General features: G+C 33.0%; 1 protein-coding gene across 1 annotated transcript; it reads left to right on the top strand.

The window, feature by feature from the left end:
* The first annotated feature begins 2,691 nt into the window (after positions 1 to 2,691).
* Positions 2,692 to 8,161, top strand: LOC107606278 (ATP-dependent 6-phosphofructokinase 6). The gene is made up of 13 exons (XM_016308314.3): positions 2,692 to 3,219; positions 3,290 to 3,336; positions 3,461 to 3,500; positions 3,774 to 3,836; positions 3,954 to 4,091; positions 4,312 to 4,470; positions 4,579 to 4,632; positions 5,388 to 5,456; positions 5,592 to 5,721; positions 5,863 to 6,131; positions 7,004 to 7,052; positions 7,191 to 7,345; positions 7,632 to 8,161. Exons 1-13 carry the CDS (start codon positions 3,121 to 3,123, stop codon positions 7,902 to 7,904), a joined length of 1,545 nt encoding a protein of 514 aa, XP_016163800.1. The 5' UTR covers positions 2,692 to 3,120; the 3' UTR covers positions 7,905 to 8,161.
* Positions 8,162 to 14,797: the final 6,636 nt, after the last annotated feature.

Genomic DNA, 14,797 nt, shown 5'->3' with positions numbered 1-14,797 from the left:
TGCATTCACAGTTGATTTTGTGCATCTGAAACTTGTAATTATTCTCCATATTATCGATCTTATTCTTGTACTGCTGTCATATAGGACATTTCGTTAATTATTTAAGTTTGACCTCACGGTAGGACTACATTGAAGCTAAATGAAACTTTTTTGCATTCAAATAGGACATTTTAAACCTTAATGATCAAAACATAATTACACCCAAACGTAAGGGACCAATTTAGTACTTTACCCTAACTATTAAGAGTTTTTCTTTATTCAAAAGAGTTAAGAATTTTTTATTGTTGTTAACTAAGAAATTTATTGGTTTTATTATATTTTGGAAGAGTATTGTCATCAACTCTATAACAACTAAGTGTAGAGACAAATATTTCTCTAAAAAAATGATCTAATCGTGCCTTAAAATCAAAATAAATATAAGATTTTGTCCTTAATCATAATTTACCCAACAAAGATAGGTGACTTATATGGATGCCTTCTGCTAAATGTTTATATATATATATTGTTTTTGGCAACCAAGTCCAACTAAGTAGGACCAAACTCAACAAAAATTACTTTCATCACACCAGTGTATATCACACGCGCGTTTCAATAACGCAACTTCTTCGTCTTTATTTTCTCGTTTTCCTTCTCTGTTTCCTCCTCATCATCTTCCTTCTTCTTCTTTTAAATTCGCGCACGTAGGTTCTTCTTCTTCTTCGTTATCTTTTTTTTTTCGTTATTGTCATTACCAACAACACCAACATTTTGCTAACATCTTTATTGATTTTGATTCTCTGTGGTGACATCATTAAATAATTTTGGAACCAAAAATATTATCAAAATAAAACCATTGTATAATATCAAATGATCCGAAAATAGTCCATTATATAAATTCAAATTCAGAAACACCTGCGTCTCGAATGAAGCGAAAATATTATCAAAACGAAATTGTTGTATAATATCAAATAAACCGAAAATTGTCCATTATATAAATTTGAATCCAGAAACACCTGCGTCCCAAATGAATGGAAAATATTATCAAAACGAAACCGTTGTATAATACCAAATGAACCGAAAATATTATCAAAACGAAACCGTTGTATAATACCAAATGAACTGAAAATAGTGTTCATAAACAACTGAATTTAGCGATTGCATTCCATTCCATTCAATTTAAAATTGAATAATCCAAACCCCATCCACTTGATTCGATTCAGAAGAAAAATCTAAATTGCTCTTATTCAACTGATTTGAACTTGAATCATTCATTGTTTTAAACACTGCGATCTGTTTCTGCCTTATCTATTTTAAATTTCTGCTTCTAATTTATTAGTAATTCGATTTAGATTTGAGCAAACAATTAAAAAATTACTTAAAGAGTAACAAGAAGAAGACACAACATTGGAGAAGGAGGAGCAGAAGGAGAACTTGCGTGCGCGAATTTAGGAGAAGAAGAAATACGATGAGGAGGAGAAGAAGATATATAAAAGGAGAATGAGAAGGAAACGGAAAAGGAGATGGAAAAGGAGAAGAAGGCGCATAATTTAAAAAATTGTTATAACAATTTAGTTAAATTTAAGTTAACTATTTTGCTTGGACGTAGAACTCTATTCATATTTATATAATTGCCCATTATTTCAAAAGATTTAATACTAAGTGTGCAATCATTCATCTACTAAATATTGTTATATTTATTTGTTCAAGAGTGGAGAATTTTTTATAATTGCTAAATAAAAAATTTATAGGTTTAATTATATTTTGGAGAGTGTTGTTATTAATTTTATAGTAATTAAGTGTGGGGATAAATATATTTCTAAAGAAAACAATTTAATCATACCTTAAAATCACAACAAATATAAGTTTTATTATCTTCTTCTTCATTATAATTTTCTAACAAAAATCTTATAGAAATATTTAGATAACTATTTAAAAAATATACACAAAAAATAAATAAAAATTTGATCTCTATATTTTTTATTTTTTAAAAATATTATTAATTGTTGATAAAAAAATCACAAAAATATACTTAACAGAAAACACTAAATTTTAAAGATAAAAATTATCTCATGAACCTGTAAAATACTATGTTAAAATTTAATTTTTAATTTTTTTTAAAATACATATTTAATGTTTAATATTTTTGTTGTATTTTTAAATTATTTAAAAATATTTTTAATAATAAAATTCAAATATATTTTTATGAACATAAAATTATTTAATTACGGTTTTAGTAATTTATCCATAAAAAATAATAAAAAACAATATATTCTTGGATATTAGTTTGTTTTTACACTGTATCTCTTCTCTCCAACTAAATGCTATCCAGATAAAGAGATGACAAAAAAAAAAAAGTAAAAAAACAAAGGAGAAAAGAAAGCGCCAACAAGATTTTGCTTAGTCCCGACTACCTGTATGGTTTAAAGCTTGATGACTATTGTAGTATTGTTACATTAAAGGAAAAAAAATTAAAATAAAAAAAGATATATAAATTTCTCATGTTATAATTTAAAGACACATAATTTTTTAAAAATATAAAAAATATTTATTATTTTTTAAAACATAAAACATCTAATTTTTTTATTTAAATATATAAAAATAAATATTTTTTTTTAAAAATTTAAATATTTTACATATTAAAAAATAATAAATATTTTTATATTTTTAATTATTCGATAAATTATTTGTTTTCAATATAAAAAAATTTTATTTGTCATTTTTTCAATTAAAATATGAAGAATATCGTAAACCGGGGTGGCATAACGGATTGACGGTACATAAGAACATTAACCAGTAAAACCGCGCCACTGGTTTTCCAAGACCACCGCATCGTCCCTGCTGGCGAAACTTCTGCATAACAAAAGTGATCCAATATCTACCGTCCATCTCCACAACCAACGGCCCAGATCCAGCTCCATCTGTCTGCGTCAATATTCTAGGAGCGTATCGCCGCAACAAGTTATCGCTAGTCCCACTCGTTTCAATTCGTTCCACTCTCTGTCTCCTCCTTTATATTTCTTCGTCGTTTTGATATTTTTGTTTTTCGTCTCTTACTCTCAAAATCTCTCCATAAGAATCTGAGCGTTAACGAAAAGAAAAAAGAGGGAAAGTATTGAAGGAATCGCAGTGAAGAAGGTAGCAATGGCTTCTAGTGATGCCAATATGAAGATCGTTCATGGCGAAGCTGGTTATATACTCGAAGACGTTCCTCACTTATCCGACTACATTCCCAATCTTCCTGTACATCTCTCTCTCTCTCTCAAGTTACAGTTGATGATTATGATTTTTTATTTTTTCTATTTTTTTGCAGACATATCCGAATCCGTTGCGGTCGAATCCAGCTTACTCAGTTGTGAAGTGAGTGTGAATCTAGTTTTTCTTTTCATTTTAAAATTTTTTTTTTGTATAGTCGTGTGATCTGAGATTGCAATGTGTGTTATGCTTGAAGTATTGATTCTCTTTGTGTTTTTGTGTTGATTAGGCAATATTTCGTGCACGTGGACGATACCGTTCCTCAGAAGGTTCAATTTACATCTCTGAAATCATTGCATTCTAGCTGTTTGTTCGTTTTCTTCATCCACTGTGCAGTTTTTTTTTTCTCCACTTAAACTTGATTTGTCATATTTCTGAATTATAGGGAAAGAAAAGGGCCATTTTTTAGTTCTCATAGCAAATGAAGGATAAACCAAAACATTACATAAGTCAAAATGATAAAAAGCAATGCATTTGTTTCGTATTCAACGGCGTTAACAAGCTGCAATCGTATTTAAGGACTTTGGTACATCTTACTGTAGGTTGTTGTTCACAAGGATAGTCCCAGGGGTGTGCATTTTCGACGTGCAGGGCCTCGACAAAAGGTTAAATTTTTTTTCTTTAATCTGTACACATATTTATTTACTTTTGGTTAATGAATGAATTAGAAGCAATGAAACTTTTGCTTTGACTAACGGTTTCCTAATGAATATGATGATTAGGTGTATTTTAAATCGGATGATGTGCGGGCATGCATTGTTACTTGTGGTGGTCTGTGCCCTGGCCTCAACACCGTCATCAGGGAAATTGTCTGTGGCCTTTCTTACATGTACGGTGTCAACAGTGTCATTGGCATAGATGTGAGTGGATACTTTCTCTGTTAATTCATGTTGGATCGATTATCTGTGGTTCCGTTATATTGTTTAGCATATGATTTGTGTTGGCAAAGATGCTCATATGGAGAATATCCTATTGATGCAAGTTCAACTGAACTCTCTATTGCATTCCGTGAAATCAATTTTAACTTAAGTTACTGTACTTCATTGTTTGCACCACTAAATTGTATCCAATGTTATGCAGGGTGGTTATAGAGGATTTTATTCAAAAAACACCGTTACTTTAACACCTAAGGTGGTCAATGATATCCATAAACGTGGGGGTACGTTTCTTGGGACATCACGAGGAGGGCATGATACTAACAAGATAGTTGACAGCATCCAGGATCGTGGAATAAATCAGGTTTCCTATGTGTCAATTGTATTAATGGGTCATAAATATACTTCCAGGAATACTCTTTATTGGAGGTATTGTCAGTGCCTGGGTTTCATTGTTTGGGTATGGTTGTAGGTTTATGTTATTGGAGGTGATGGAACACAGAGAGGAGCAGCTGTGATTTATGAGGTATAGTGATTCAAATGTTGACATGATAAAATGTTCCTTCCTTTGCTCTCTAATAAGAGAAATAAAGGGAATTTCATTTCATTCAAAGATTCATGTTAAGTTCATGACTGCTATAGGCCCAATGTGTCCATGGTTTGTTTCTTTATGTTGGTTATTGTTGATTGGTAATCCTAGACTACAAATTCATAAGGGATGAGAGGAATTATCTCGAGCAATTCCAAACATTCTAAGAATAAGTTTGATAAATGTTTATATGTGAAACTGGCTGCTTTTGTTTCAACAAAATCTAGACCAATTGGGGCCTCCTTTCCTTTTTGGCCATATCTCAGTAAATAAACATTACATAAACTCTCATTTTTTACAGTACAGAGTACAAATAAAATCAATTCAAACATTATATTAGGTATAACTAGATCACTGTCAAGTTTCACATTCATGCCTTGAGTTTTCAAGACCCAACAAAAACAAAGGGTAGTAATATAGTCATTATTTTTTTTCAGTAGGTAATCACGGCAATGAAACACATCAGTTTTAGTTATATTCCAAGACTGTAGTTTTTATGGTGTAATACTGCTTTCGTGGGTTAAATCAAGCTTTATGGTAATTTCAATTGGAACAAGTTAGGAGCATATGGCTGTTCTGGAAACCGAAAATAAATTGATTGAATTTCGCAACTTCATGGTGGATCATCAACATTCTTGGCATCTATTGATATATTAAGCTGGCATTCTAAATTGATTTTAGTCATTGCACAGGAAATTAGACGGAGAGGGCTGAAAGTAGCAGTAGTTGGGATTCCTAAAACCATAGACAATGACATCCCGGTAATGCTTGATCACAATCCCATAAATTTTCTCGCTGAACTCTTACCATTTATAGTTTATCTAAATAGTCACTTACCTATGTTATGTTTGAACTTTGAAGAGATTTTTAATGTGGATTTTCTTGCTTTTCTGCAGGTCATTGACAAGTCATTTGGTTTTGATACTGCGGTTGAGGAGGCTCAACGTGCCATTAATGCAGCACACGTTGAAGCTGAAAGTGTTGAGAATGGCATTGGCATTGTAAAGCTTATGGGGCGCTATAGTGGTAAGTACACCTCACATGTCTTTCAAGCCTCTGATAAAATTATTCAAAACCTTGGGTTTGACTTGATGTTACGACTATGATGTTCCCTTTAACAGGGTTATTTGTTATTATTTATTTGTTTATTTATTTCTTACATTGCAGGTTTTATTGCGATGTATGCTACTCTTGCTAGTAGAGACGTGGACTGTTGCCTGATTCCAGAGTCACCCTTCTTCCTTGAAGGAAATGGTGGGCTGTTTGAATTTATTGAGAAGAGGCTAAAAGAAAATGGTCATATGGTTATAGTTATAGCAGAGGGGGCTGGTCAAGATCTTCTTACAGAGGAAAATGCTCAAGCCATGAATGCTAAAGATGCTTCTGGAAACAAGCTACTTCAAGACGTTGGTCTATGGATATCCCAAAGGATCAAGGTAATTTACTTGTTCATATGAAAAATCTTTGAAACTAATTTTTTGCCCCCTCAGAAATGTATAGTAGAATACTTTTGGTCATTTGTTTGTCTGTATCCCCTTAAGAATTGAAGAGTTACATGCTCTGTGAGCTCTTACTAGTCACACTAGTAGCTATTATCATTATTATATAGACAAAGATTCATTTGATTTGACTGGGGCTTTCATGAGACCTGCTTCAGGCACATAAGGCCATATCTAAGCTAATCTCTATCCATAAGGTCATAACCTAACCTAATCACTGGCAGTGGTTAAGCACATATTATCCCAACTATATATCGTGGGTGCTGGTATTGGGATGTTAGTCACGGATTGCTAGTGTCATAGTTGTTGGTGATTTTTCTTCGACGCCACAATTGGACATCTTGTGTAATATGTAATTGTTTACACTACATAATGCTAACTAATTAAGTGCTAATTGGAACCTTTGGTAATTTAATCAACATAATGCTAGTGTTGTTAACTTGTTATATGCCATGCACTGTTGCATGGTTTATCTCAGGATCTTGGTTTATTATTTGGGTTTCTCAATGGGAACCTTCATCATATTCGGTGCTCTTTCCTTCTCACCTATTTTTTCTTTTTAACCTTCATCATATTCGCATTGCATGAAGATAATAGGAAAATGAAAATGGCAGATGCAATTTCAAAAGCACACCCAGTTTACCAGCATGGTTTGACTTTATACTAGATGGTTTGTGTGTGTTTGCTTGGATTTGAATATTGTCTAACCTTTTAACTTTCTTACCTATCTCTGATGAATGTCTTTCTTATAGACTATTCAGTTTATGCAAATCTCTCCCTCTTAGTAGATGTTTGTTCTTCTATAATAGGATCATTTTGCCAGGAAAAATAAGATGGCTATCACTCTTAAATATATAGGTAAGTTTATCCAACTTCATCCCTTGCCCTTTTGCTTTATTTGTTTCTTATTTTGTCAACCATTTTGGTTTGGGAATATAGATATCCTCTTCTAAATTTGGCCACAATATTTGAGTTCTTAACTGTTTTATATGGCAGATCCCACTTACATGATACGTGCAGTTCCAAGTAATGCATCAGACAATGTCTACTGTACGCTTCTTGCTCAGAGTGCAGTTCATGGAGCAATGGCTGGGTTTACTGGATACACAAGTGGGCTTGTCAATGGAAGACAAACTTATATTCCATTCCAAGTAAGTTACTAAGTTACTCCATATACCTACACAGGTTCTGAATTGTTTTATAACTTAGCATTCTTCTACTACCTGCATGTAAAAAATGAAGGCATAGGTATTTGTATATGCTAATATTGTTGAGAACCAAGAATGATTTACTGTTGTACACAGAACAAATTTGTGATGTTTTCACCCCACATGCATTTGCATTCTATTACTTCAATTTTTAAGTGATAGTTTGTGTTTTCCTGCTATACAATAATTCCGACTTTTGTGGATGAATGTTAAAAATTTTGATACACAGAGAATCATTGAGAGGCAGAACCAGGTTGTGATTACCGATAGGATGTGGGCAAGACTTCTTTCTTCGACCAACCAGCCAAGCTTTATAAACCCCAAAGATGGGGAGAAAATCAAGAAAACAGAACAGCATCCTACTCGGTTGTCAGAAGGGAAAAATTGCAAAGATGTTGAAGTCAAGAAAGCAGAGAAACCTCCCACTCAGATCCTCGGAGTGGACAACTCTAAAGTTGGACAAAATTCAGAAAACCATGTTGACAGTAGTAACAAGGCATAAAATCTCATGCCAACTCCTTAATTTTTTGTATTTGGTGGCACCAGTTTGAACTAAGCGTATAGCAGAAGGGATGTTACATTTGTGACCATTTCCATGTGTTGCAAGTTGGAAAGCCCTTGTATCAAGATCACTCTACAGCACCTACTCAGTATGTAGATGTTTCTGTTGCTAAATATCCCGGGGATTAATAACCATGACATGTAACTATTTGTTCTGGAAATGAGGTTTACTAGTTTATCAGGTAGTATTGTTGAAAACTGTGTGCTAATTGAGTTTTATCAAAATTAGTAGGCTAAAGTATTATTTTGGTTTTTAATATTTGAGTTAAATTCTAATTTGGTTCCAAATATTTTAAACATCTTATTTCAATTCTAAAAAATTTTAAACGGATTCAATGTTGTCCTATTATTAAATTTGATTCGAATAATTAATGAAATTTTTTTTATTAGTGATTATTAGTGAGTTGATTAACTTACATACAATAATATTAAATTTATTTAAAATTTTTTGAGATTGAAATAAAACTTTTAAAAAGTTAGAGATTAAATTATAATTTGATTCAAATGTTAGTAATTAAAATAGTAGTTTATCCAAATTAATATTAATATGTGAGTATGTTTTCTGTGTACACGTACGTGTATACTGTAGTTTGATTTGAGAGTCATATGAGATTTAGAAAGTTCACTATAATTCTTGCTTGAGGAATAAAGCAACATTCAAGTTAGGGGTGGCAATACCACCCGAACTCGCGGGTACCCATTCTGTCCCTACTCGCTTGAAGCGGATAATTACTCGCTTCGCACCGGGACAGGTTTTTAGCAGGACGGGTTCTTAGGGGGCAGGGCGGGGTCGGGTTTAGGTATTACCCGTCCTTACCCGTCCCGGTATATATATAATATATATAATTTTAATATATAATATGTATAATATATGTAAAATAATTAGTAAATGATTAATAATATTGTATTATATTTAAATTTTTATTTTAATTTATGTTATGTATGTGATGATAGTTATATAAATTTTGAAATTTAATTTTATTTATTAGATTTTAATAATTATAGGAGCGGGTAGGAGTGGGGCGGGTTAGGGTTCAACGTTTTACTTCTCGCGTGTAGAAGCGGGGCGGATTCTACGCGAATTGTTGTACGGCGGGGCGGGATCGGATAGAGCAAAAATTCGCCTCTACCCACCCCGTTGCCACTCCTAATTCAAGGGGAAATAACTTTGATATCCAGATCCAAAGAAATTATGATATGGATCAAGGGAAAAGAATTCATAGGCACCAGTGTGCTGAGTGGTTCATTGAAGCATTTAGGTTTGATTTGGTAAAATTTTTATTTTTTAAAAGTTATAACATTTATATTTAGTAAATTAAATTAAAAATGACTTAATAAGCACAAACAATAATAAATGTGTTTGATAAAATAATTTTTAAAATTTAAAAAATATTATAATAGACATTAATGTAAGAATTAAATTTAAATATTAATTAATAGAATAAACTATAATTTTTTATTTTTGAATGTTTTTTTTATATTTTTTTTGCCTTACTTATGAAATAAATGATAAGAAATTACACTTTATTCTCTAAGATAAAATTTAAAATTTAGAGGATTTAAATCCTAATTAACATACGAGATTATATTAGTTTTTTTAATTTTAATATGTACATGCTAACTTTTAAAAATCGCAAGCACATGAGTTTTTAAATTTACTAAACACAAAATAGTGTGTTTTTCGAAAAATTTTGCCAACTAAACGTTAAAAAGAAAGAAATATCAAATTCGAAAGGGAATGGAAAGCTCTAGCCAAAAAGAATGACGTTGAAACTTGAAAGTATTGTAAAAAGAGAAGGAATGTAAATATAGCATGCATGAGGATATAAGTTCCTGAGCAGATTCGTAATAATTTTTAATGTTTGGCTACGGCCATTAATTATGTAATTTGTAAGGGAAAAATGTTTTTAGTAAAGTATAGTGCTAGTAAAAGACTAAAAGAGTAAATTTTTTTACTAAATTTGTAGAAAATATTGTTTATAAAAAAAATTCTTCATTTTAAAGGGTACAATGACATGGTCGCTTTTTAATTTTAATATTTAATGATGTTTTTTTATTGTTATTGCCGGTGTGTCTTATCCATGAGTGTGAATGGTTCGTGACGGCGTGGAAGACAAATCGGAAGCGCAGATTTTTAAGGGAATAAAATTGGAGGGTCAGTTTTGTTATAATTCAGAGCTTTAGATTTGAGTTTTGAGTTTGAGAGAAGCCTCAAACGGCCAGATTTAAATTGAAGAGAATCGGACAGTGATGATAGAGTTGGTGAAATCTGTGCCTCAGATTTGAGACCCTTAAAATCCAACAGCTCCGCAAATCTGAGCCTCAGATTTGTGGCCATTCCCATGTATCGCCCATGCACTCCAACTTTTGAAGACTAAAGTCACGCTCCTATCTGAATATTACTTTCTTTAATTTCTTCTCTGCAACACTCCTATTTACTCTTGTAATTCATCTCCTACTCACCCAACAAATTAATCATAATGCCTAAAAAAAAAATTAAAGAAGTTGATCGTTCTGAACTTCACATTATTAATTATCTTAGCCAAATTAATTATGTAAGTATTTTTTTTTTAGTTTTTTTTAAATATAAATATAATAATAATAATATTTGTGAGTTAATATTATTTATAGTAAATAAATGATAATATTAACATTATTTAGATCGTTGTTAGTTTTACATGCATTATATGTTTATAACAGTAACGTAGCTAGTTTACATTAATAATAATAATATGCATATATATGTCTATCACAGTAGCTAGTTTACGGTGTTAATAATAATAATAATAATAATAATAATAATAATAATAATAATATGGTTGAGAATAATAATTAATATTATATTTGTTATGCTATAATTATAATTATTTTATAAATTTATTAATTGTATTTGTTAGTAGAATCTGTAATTGAAATTTAGTTTGTTGGTTGAAAGATTTTATATCACCGGATTTTGAGGTTGTTGGTAGTATTTATTTAATGTTAGTGTCATTATGAATTAATTAAAGAATGTCAACAAATAAATTAATAGAGCTTAGTTTGTCGATAATTTGAGTAATTATTTTAAACGGCCTGTTACACATACAAGCAAAAACGAGTTACAAGCTTTACAAGTTTGGCCCAGCCCAAAAAGAATTCACGCGCATGAAGAGGGATTGAATGGAGCGTAACATTCACGCGCTCCCACTCAAAACGGTTACGTTCTCTTCGAGTAATGGCAGACTCTTCCACTTCTTCCACTTCTCAAAGCAATTCGAAGAAAACGCTACTCTTCCGTTTTCGAGCGAAAATCGAAAATCAAAATATACAACTCGTCGCTAACCTTCGAAACCTCCATCAACACACCATCAAACTCTCCATCAAGAATCTCCAGCGAAAACAAAGCAACAATACTCAAGGTACGTTACATGACGATTCCTGTATATTTTCCAGATTACGAACTAGGTTTTACTTTTCTTCTACGTTGTTGTTCTAGGGTTTACTGTTATTCTTGCTTCTTTGTTACACTGTTCTTCTACATTGTTGTTCTAGGTTCTCCTGTTATTCTTGTTGTTCTAGATCTTCTGGTAACTGATTTTTGGGAGTATATTCCGTAGATTGGGGGGTGTATATTGCTTGACCTTGTAATGTTGCTTGATATTGAAGCATGTTTGAGTGATACCTGACTGATATATATGGATGTATCTGAATCATATCTATGGGTGTATCTCACTGTTATCAATGGGTGTATGTGAATCATATCTATGGGTGTATCTTACTGTTATCTTTGGGTGTATCTGACTCATATATATAGGCGTATCTTACTGATGTCTTTGGGTGTATTTTTCATTTCAGAGAAAATGGCAGCAAGAAACCAAACAAAAGACCTTAAGTGTGCCACACATCTCCTAAGTGATAAATTCAGAAACATGACTGAGGAGAAGAAGGCGATTGTGAGGGATCTAGGATTCGGTGGGTTGATGCACATCCCACCACTAAGGGTGCATCACCAACTGTTAAGGGAGCTGGCAAACAACTTCAAACTTGGGGAGAACAGACTGGAAACAGGATATGGTTCTTTCAAAATAACCCCAAGAAAGATAGGTCATGCGCTTGGCATCAATGCAACAGGTAACTAGCTCAAAATTATAGGTGTATATTAAGTTGATGCTTGGGTGTATTTAAGGTTAATGCTTGGGTGTATTTGAACCGACTTTGATACTTTGTTGTTTTCCTTTTTGTAGGAAATCTGTTTCCTCAGAAAGTCGAGTATAAGAAACTTTCTGAGGATGACAAAATAATTTTTAGAAGATTCTAGGGTAAGACCCTCAAAAGTCTTATCGATGAGATGATGGATATCGGCGTTGGTAACGAAGAGGAACGCCTAATGTTCAAGAGGATTTTCATCCTCTATATACAGATGGCGTTCCTTTTGCCAACGACAATAAACAAAATCTCGCCTGTATACCTGGCCCCAATTTTTGAGATGGACGGCATCTCGGAGCGAAACTGGGGGGGACCATGTTTTGACCTTCATCGTCAAGGGCATCACAGACTACAAGGAGAAAAAGAAGAAGGCAATTGATGGCTGCCTCTTTGCCCTGATGATAATATACTTTCATCTTTCAGAAAACAAAGGCAAGAAGAGGGCTAAAAGACCACCAAAACCATGGATTGCCAACTGGAGTAAGGAGCAGTTGGTCGAAAGAATGAATGCAGAAACAGAGGAAATTTTGGTAAGTTGAACATAATATGTTGGATGTATATTTATTTATCTGAATGCTGCTAAATAAATTATCTGATATTTCAGGGGATTGTAAACATGGCGCAAACAAGAGAGAAAATGAAAAAAAATAAAGAAAACAGAAAAAAAACAAGAAATCAAGAAAACAAAAAAAAGGAAGGCAAGTTCAACATTGTCTTCGGAGGAAGAAACAACTACTGACAGTGACAGTTCTACCTCTGAGTCTGAGACTCAAGAAGACTCAGAGAATTCAGCAAGAAAACGCCCCAGCAAAAAGGGGAAAAAGTAAGTACCATACTTGGGTGTAATTTCTTTTTCGAGTTGAGTGTATTTTGTGGAACCATTTGGGTGTATTTTGTTGATCAAGTTGGGTGTATGTTGTTTATTAAGTTGGGATATTTCGTTTGTTGTGTTGGGTGTATATTGTCCATTCGATTGGTTGTATCTTGTGCATTCATTTGGGTGTATTTTGTACCTGTATCTTATTTTGTCTGAATAACATGAAATCTGTTTAGAATACCGGCTGTGAACTTGGGAAGTGATGATCCTTCCTCTCAAGGACGCACAGAACAGAGTAGTGTAAACCAGCCGTTAGAGAGCATGTAATTTCTCTTTCAGATAATCGTTACTTTTGTTCTTCTATTAACTTCTACTTCTAATTCTATATATATATTTTTTTAGAAAAAAAGCCCTTTATTATTTTATTCAAGAAAAAAAGGCAGGAAAAAAAAGCAAAAACTGCAAGTATGTAAGTTCTCAAAAAACAAAGCCTGTCTTCTTTTTGAATTGTTCGGGTGTATTTTTTGACTTTCTTTGGGTGTATTTTAGGTTGAGTCCAGCTGATTCGAATATGATGGTTGTGAGGGAACAGACACCGTCGGATGCGCTTGCAATGTGAGTTTTCCAAGAATATTTCAACCTTATAACCTTATTATTTTCAAAGGCATTGTTAACCTTTCATTTTTCTTCTTGTTTAGAGTCCCGATTCAAGTTTTTGTGCCGGCGTCCCAAACAACCACTGTGTCGGAACTTCAAGAAACACCTGAGACAGATTTTGAACCAACCCCTCCGCTACAGATTGAAGGAACTACAGAAACGTAAGAAATAGTATTGTGTGTATATTTGTTTAGAGTTTGGGTGTATATTTGCTAACAGTTTGGGTGTATATTGTTCCTGATTAGTTTTTTTTACGCCATTATTAATTTTGTGTAACTGTGCAGCACTCTTGAACCCCCCCAACAACTTGAAGAAACCACACCCACACTTCCCCCAGCTCCATCTAAAATGTAAGTTCATCAGACTAAAATCAATCTTTACTTATCATCCGTATATTCTTACTCTTATAATACGTTATACATGATGACGCAGTCATCCAGACGCAGAAGACGTTGCTGCCCTGATGATGATGGCACGGACAACATCCTATGTTCCTAAAACAGATCCAGTGCCATCATTCAGCCTTGGCTTGACTGATTCAAGCTAGGAGGGAGCGTCAACGCAGGAGACAGAAAGGGCAAAATCTCCAGAAACTGCAAATTTGCTAGAACAATTAGACGATTTGGTACAAAAAATAGCAAGCAGTGCGGCGAAAGAAAAAATTAAAAGTCCACAAATTCAAAGGGAGACTAGGGGAGAAAGTTCTGGGAAGTTTGAAACTCCTGAGGGAATAAATCAGATTACGGATGATATGAAAGAAAAGTGCTACATCTGGGGGACGCGACTGAAGACATACGCAGATGGCGGTACTAACGAGTATGACCACATGTGCACTCTGATTGCCCAAGATAATTACATTTTATATAGAATGCACCTTGCATCCCTCCAGGCATAAAGTTATATAGAATCTGAGGTAATATTAGAATAACATTAATGTTTTACACCAAAGTTTACTGCAATGTTTATTAACATAAATTGATTTTGGCATATATTTCTAGATTGTATCTGCCATGTGCCACATCCTCAACCGGAAAAATGATAAAAGGTTTCAAGAACAAGTATACTGTCTGCCCCCTGATATTGTGGTAAGTTGTGTAGTCATTTGGGTGTATTTAAAGTATTTATTTGGGTGTATTTTCAGTATTTCATTTTTTGTTTCGCAATTGTTGCAGAGC

This window comes from Arachis ipaensis, chromosome B7 (genome assembly GCF_059453495.1).
Source record: "Arachis ipaensis isolate K30076 ecotype BB chromosome B7, ASM5945349v1, whole genome shotgun sequence".
Lineage (NCBI taxonomy): Eukaryota > Viridiplantae > Streptophyta > Magnoliopsida > Fabales > Fabaceae > Arachis > Arachis ipaensis.
Note: the sequence above shows the minus strand (reverse complement) of the source record. Positions and strands in the feature narration are given on the sequence as shown.

Bases quoted from the DNA above. Each gene is read 5' to 3' on its own strand.
- LOC107606278 (XM_016308314.3), top strand. From the start codon at position 3,121: ATGGCTTCTAGTGATGCCAATATGAAGATCGTTCATGGCGAAGCTGGT. The intron at 7,053-7,190 runs GTAAGTTTATCC...TTTATATGGCAG, and splicing joins TATCACTCTTAAATATATAG to ATCCCACTTACATGATACGT. The intron at 7,346-7,631 runs GTAAGTTACTAA...TTTGATACACAG, and splicing joins AAACTTATATTCCATTCCAA to AGAATCATTGAGAGGCAGAA.